The sequence below is a fragment of the Porites lutea genome, chromosome 6 (assembly GCF_958299795.1).
Source record: "Porites lutea chromosome 6, jaPorLute2.1, whole genome shotgun sequence".
In the NCBI taxonomy this organism is placed as follows: domain Eukaryota; kingdom Metazoa; phylum Cnidaria; class Anthozoa; order Scleractinia; family Poritidae; genus Porites; species Porites lutea.
The window spans coordinates 2850108-2856711 of NC_133206.1; the positions used below are offsets into that span (position 1 = coordinate 2850108).

Consider the following 6604-nt stretch of genomic DNA (forward strand, 5'->3'; position numbering starts at 1 on the left):
AAAGACGCGCGTTCGCGTGAAAATCACCCCACGCGAGAAAGGTGAGACGCGGCTCGATTCGATCGCTCTACTATCCGTGAGGGAAAATGAGGGACTACTCGTAGTGTAGTTATATATGAATTCCTGGCCAATCATGTTCCATTTTACCTTTTACCATCCCCCGGGAAACCCCCTAGATAAGTCTAGTTCTTCAGGCTCGGGGATTTGGTCCTGTCCCGAGGGTAGGGAACGGGACTAATCGAAAATAACTTTCCCCTTGTTCTTGTGAAGAACATCATTTCTCGGTGCGAAATAATGGGTGTGGGACCCCGTGGAGAGTCTCATTTTGCTATTATTGTACGGAAATCAATATTGTTATCCCAAGTCTTGTACTCAAACAACGTCGTGTTGATGAGGAGCCTGGAGGTGGGGAATAGATCGCCAAATTAAAAAAAAATGGCAAATCCCCCGCAGGTATGCCAGAGGGGTGGTAATAGGTAGAATTGGACTACGCATTAGGAATTCAAATTTTTCTGGAACTCGCGATGAGTTGTTAGTTGCCACTGATCTCACCTTTTAGGGTCTCCCCAGGGGGGAAGACCGGCACCCGGTCTTCTGGATTTTTGGTCCGAGGAGACTTTTTGTTTTCCCGCCACCTGTAAACGAGGCTGGTCCAGCGGCCTCCTTTGACAGTGGTAAATATTTTTCTTCGTTCGCTGTTTTCGACGTCAATCTGGATGTGACAACTGTGGGTAGTAATGGATTTTTATCTGTTTCAAAATATTCTTCCCGTCGTAATTGCCGTGGCTGTGGTAGCAATTAGCTGGTACTTATGGCGAAGAAAATCCAAGGGTTTTTATGTCAATTCTGAACAGGAAGAGTCGAGGTCGGGAGATGAAAGAGCACAGAATGTGTCCGAAAAGGTAAAAAAGGAAATTGATTTTCTGATTTCTACTTAACCTGATTGACGCTTATCATGCCGTCCCAAAGCTTTTTAATTCATTTGTCTATGAAATAAAAGAAGAGATTTTTAGATATCATTATATTTTCTGGCACTTCTCTTTGCGTATTGTAAAACAATGAGTCGATCGAAATCTGTCTGGACTGGTCTTAGTATTACATGTAAGCTTAACCTAACTTAGCATTCGAACTACCACAAAATTGTCTTTAAATCAGTTAATATTGCAAACTGTGTCTTTAAATGGAAAGTGGCATTCTGAACGTCTTGTTTTTTTTCTTTTGTTGTTTTTTTGTTTTTGCAATCAATCTTCTCATTTAAGCTTGTTGACCAAAAATTTTCCGATCACCTGCGCCTTGTTCAGAACCGATTTGTTAAAATAAACTTCACTTGCATTTAAGAATAAATACTATCAAAAAAAAGTTTTACACAGTTAACTAGATTTAGTTTCATTCCATTTCGTTGTAATAGAGTTGTTGTGTTACACAAAAACAAAGGTGATTTATTTCACTGAAATGTCCACACAGAATGGATGTTTTTTTTTCCATGTGTATCTTTTTATGATCAGAAGTTGGAAACCTTCAAACCAAGGAAGGAAATTAAAAGTTAGAGAATTTTGCCTACAGGGTGTTTACATCACCATTATTTATCAAATACAACGTAACTTTAATTGCCATATATAACAAAATAATGTTACATATTCTCTTATTTTTCTTTCTTTTCCCATGTCAAAAACTGGAAAAGTACAATTGCCATGACAATAACCGAAATACTGTTACAGGCCACATAAAATATAATTTGATTGATATCATGCAACAAACCATCTTCACCAAGACCAGGTGATAAGGTTATCAACTGCAGCTGTATTTCCGTTTTTCCACTTGTATTAATTTTCTCTAATAGTTTCCTTGGAAAATCAAGATGAAGACAAATCGCTCCCTTTTAGCTCTACCGTATTGTAGCAGGGTTGTGATAGTCACTCGAAAAACCTGAATTTTAGAGTTCAATGCTCATGTAGTATTTTTGAGTTAAATTATTCTGGGTTTTAGAGGTGGTATGTGGCATCACCTATATCATTGATGATTGCCCTAAAAGCAACTGTTCCATGTCTGCCTTCTCAGGGATGTAGCTAAGGAAAAGCTGAGCTGGTTTTTCTATTTGTCATGACGGGTTTTTTCTCAACTGCACCTTCACTGAATTACCCCACGTCTTTTTTTTCCAGAGTAATTTGAGCTGGTGGTAAGCTCTTTTTCAGCCAGTGAATTTATTAGCCAGCAGCTGGCTCTTAGCAACACTGCTATGGCATTTTAAACCCACAGATGGTATTTACTCTGTGATTGTCAAGATAGTGGACCCAGTATTCACTTGTAGTCTTTCACACCTAATTCTAACCACCCAAAGATATAATACTGTTAAATCTTATAGTCTGTCTGTCCATGACCTCATTTTCTCTTCATGTCAAACTGTAAAGATAAGGACAATGTCAGCATTTTCGAGACCCTTTGACTGCTTACTCTGAATTTCAAAAGACTCCAGCTTCCTTGTCAAAAGTATCTTTTTTGAATACCTTCATTTTTTTATCATTTTAGTGTAGATGTCTAATCCCCTAAAAAATGCCCAAAAATGCATGTATTTTCTAATACAAAATGTATTTTGGATTAGTCTTGCAGTTACAACTGTATGCTCATTTTGAGAAGTATTTACATATATTGTTTTAACTTAACCCAAGGATGATGAGGAAGAAGTGACTTTTGAAGAGGCTGCCAAGTTTTTACAAGGTGCAGGCCTAATAAAGGCGAAAGATATCCATTACCTTCCAGCAGATGAGAAAGAGATGCTGCCACAAGACGAAGGTAAACAGCAACTGACAGACAATGAACAGAAAAAGAGGATCAAAGAGATGACAGTCAAGGATGCATCTAACATTCAGACTTACTACAAGTCGTCTCGGCTGGGTATCAAAGAGATTGAAAGCCAAATGACCACAGAGGAATTGGCTGAAGAAAGAGAGTAAGATCTTTTGATTAAAAAGTAAATAGGAAGTAATAGAAATTAAAATAAATTAAAATGTTACCCCTTATCTTAAACCTTTTGAAGAGAGACCTGGCAACTTTCCATTAGTACAGCCAAGTGCTGTCATTTAGAGATGACCACAAAATAATTCTTGTCAACTTTAACTGTACTTTGAATGGTGAAGTTATCTCAAGAGTCTCCTCTTCAACGTACCTGGGGATAATCTATTGCTGACAATTTTTCCTGGAATGAACCTTGTGATACAGTTTGTAAGAAGGCAAATTCAAGTCTTGGTCTTCTTGGACAGATCTGGTTGTACTACGAAGGTCAAAAACACTGCTTATCTTACTCTTGTATGTCCCAAACTGGAGTTTGCCAGAAGTGTATGGAACCTTCACATGCAGTGTAAAATCGATAAGATACATGTAGAGATGGTTCAGTGCCCGGCCCTGCGGCCAGATTTTTCAACAACAATCATTCTCATTTCAGCCACATCTCTCCAATGATTTACGCCCTGGGATGGGACTCCTTGGAGAACCGTAGATTGATCAACCAAGTGTTCATGTTTTACAAGATCTATAAAGGGCTTGTTGGTATTTCCCTACCACCTGAAACATCTCACAATATAAGAACTTCAAGATCTCCTAATTGTCCACCATTTTACCAACTTACCATTTTGAATTACACCTATATTTTTTTAATCCTAGAACTATTAGAACTTGAAACAGTGTACCCTTATCTAAAATTCCTGATTCTTTCGGTGAAATTAAAGCCATTATCTCTAGCATGTAGGATACTAAAATTATGTTGTATTTTTATATTTTATTCACATTCATTTTATTAGGCCATTTTATTGTGTGCTCATTTATTCATGTACAAATGTACATATATGTTTGTTTATTTATTTATTTATGTACTTATTTATTTTTAAAATTTTCTTTTAATACTCTCAGTGTAGTTAATTAAAACTGGTTTAGGAGTATACTCATTAAAGATTAAAGAACCTCCAATGTTACGACAAAATTTTGTTAAATCAAATATTAATTTTCAACTTGTCAGAAATGAATGCCAAATTTCAATTCTTTTCTCAAAAGACTTTTAAATGTACCTTAACAGAAAATTAGTTTTAATGTTTCACATGAATGCATTTACCTCATAAGATTATCAAAAAGAGACCTGTACTAAGAATTAATGCTCTTCGGAGCTTACTTGCTCCTAAACAATAACATTATAAAAAATATTAAACATTAAAAATATTGGTGGCAGCCCAAGTGATTGCAAATTGGAAGGAAATATTATTATTGGAAGGTAATATCATGTGCCTGAAAAACTGGGTACTTTTGATTAATGTAATAGTTATTCTTTTTCATTTTATACAAGGACACAGAAAAAACAACTTGAAGAAATTTTTAAGCTCCTGGAGACAGATAAGGACAAGTATGGTGTAACAACAATGGATGATCTTCAAGCACAAATGAAGTTGTACACAAGATAATAACCTGAGGAATTGCGTTTATTACTGAAAGCTTCTGTTTAACTGTTTTTTTTTACCAAAATTGTTAAAACTGCATGCATTATTTTATGAAGTAGCTCATTCGATTTTGTTCAGAAGTATTCAATACTGATTGCCTAAATGTATTTAGCTGTCTAGTTTTTGCAGTCTTTTTCTTGCCTATTAACCACTTTTTGGCCCAGGATTAATGAACATACTAGCTTACTACTAACCAAACAAAGTTTACTGAGGTGCTGTAGTGAACACTCAATTTTGGTTTGAAATGTTTTTGCCTTCACTACCTCTGTAGCTATTTAGGCTAGTAGATAGTGGAAAACACCAGGCAAGAGATAAATTAATACGCATATCCCCAGTATTTACTGAATGACAAATGCATGTGTTCAAAAGACCCCAATTGAACATTTTTTTAACAAACTTCTATAATTGGTTGCTTTATTCTAAGTGGAACTTAGATAGAGCTGAAATTCCTGTCAGGAACTACCCAAAGTGCAAAAATAACAGGTCACTAACAGGAGGTGGCCAGGCCATCACCCTAAACCACAAGTATTCTTTTCCAAGTGGTGTAAATGATTCATATACTCTCAGTAGCATAATGTGTACCTTTCACAATGAATATAGAGATCAGTCCATGCATCAAGCAGTTAAAGGTGCATTATGAATTTGTAATTTTTAAGTATTATTATTATTATTATTATTATTATTATTATTATTATTATTATTATTATTATTATTATTATTACTATTATTTGTTAGTCTAATAACTGATTCATTTAATTTCCTTTCTACACTTTACCCAAAATGTCTCTTGGGATAGTAATGCCAAAGTGTAAGAGCATTATGTACCGAAGCAAAATTATTTAAATTATTTCTCATACTGCTTTGGTACAGGTCATGATTTTACATTTTGTCTAAGTATGTACTGTCAGGAAGAATATAATATATAAAAACACTGAAAAGGTTTTTAAAAGAGTAATTATTATTTTATATCATTTTTAGATGTTAAGAACATACAAAAAATTTAATGTTGTCCAATCTTTTCCTTTGTAGAGGAAATACTAATGTAATATGTGTGTATGAAGTCTAGTCCATTTGTTATTTATTATAAGCTTGTTATAAAGGGTACACAAGTCAAATTTAAGAATGTTTTAGTTTATTGGTAAAAAAAAAAGTATCTTAATTGGGTGGACTGAATTCGGCTCATGTGATATTATTATCACAAGCCATCTGGGATTTATGAAAATAAATCCCAAATAGAAATATTTTATCGTCAGTGATATTTCTGTTTTTTAGTTTTTCAGTTTGTGAACAACTGAACAAGTAAACGTGTTCTCTTGGACAACAAATAGGCAGTATTAAGATAATCAGTGTTGATTGTCAAAATCAGTAACAAAAATAGTTGCAAACATGTTAGAGAAACTACCTTCTCACTTATCTTCTACATAACAAAATGCCTTCCTTGGTTGGTTGATTATGAGGGATTAGGAAGAGGATAGGATGCTCTTTTTCCAGTGTTTTGACAGTTTTGTCAGCGACTGTATTTAAAGGAAGAGTTTCTGAAGTGTATAGTTATTAGTTGCAAATATGTTTTGAATTAATTTGGATTTTTAGTACTTCATTCTTCATATATTGAGAAAATTGGTTTTACACAAAAGTTTCTTCACAGGTTTCACAAGTTATTCCAAAATGTGTCATTGTATTATAGTAAAAGTAGTCTTGGTAGCGAGAATGTTACACCTGATTTTGAGTTTTTAAACACTTAGAAAATACCCCCAACACCCATTCCACCCTGTGCCCCCCCCCCCCCCCCCCCAAAAAAAAAAATGATGATGATGTATTACAACTTGACTTACGCAGAAACTTCTCTCTGAAATTTTTTTGAAACGTCTTAAGGTTTTAAAGATGTTAAATATCTTAATGTTAACAGGGCGTAAAAAGTCAATGCATTTGTTTAAGAACGAAAATTTAAAATTTTATTGTCTTTTTGTGCAGAAGTGTCAAGCTACAATTCTTATTTAATTACTCGACCTCTTCGTATTTTCGAAATAAAGGGTATATTTGTATTTCTTAAATTGATGTAAAATTTGATTTTCACATGTTATTATATTATTTATTAAAAATAAAACTTGCTCCCCATGTTTGAT

The 6604-nt window shown here is 34.3% G+C and overlaps 1 protein-coding gene across 1 annotated transcript; it reads left to right on the forward strand.

The window, feature by feature from the left end:
• The first annotated feature begins 700 nt into the window (after positions 1-700).
• LOC140941271 (uncharacterized) lies at positions 701-6264 on the forward strand. The gene is made up of 3 exons (XM_073390252.1): positions 701-902; positions 2667-2947; positions 4331-6264. The coding sequence occupies exons 1-3, from the start codon at positions 738-740 to the stop codon at positions 4443-4445; spliced, it is 561 nt and encodes a 186-aa protein (XP_073246353.1). The 5' UTR covers positions 701-737; the 3' UTR covers positions 4446-6264.
• The last annotated feature ends 340 nt before the right edge of the window (positions 6265-6604 follow it).

What these genes read in the sequence shown, in the direction of transcription:
- LOC140941271 (XM_073390252.1), top strand. Translation starts at nt 738, where the DNA reads ATGGATTTTTATCTGTTTCAAAATATTCTTCCCGTCGTAATTGCCGTG. An exon ending in CACAGAATGTGTCCGAAAAG is followed by an intron (nt 903 to 2,666) that starts GTAAAAAAGGAA and finishes ACTTAACCCAAG; the next exon opens with GATGATGAGGAAGAAGTGAC. An exon ending in GAATTGGCTGAAGAAAGAGA is followed by an intron (nt 2,948 to 4,330) that starts GTAAGATCTTTT and finishes ATTTTATACAAG; the next exon opens with GACACAGAAAAAACAACTTG.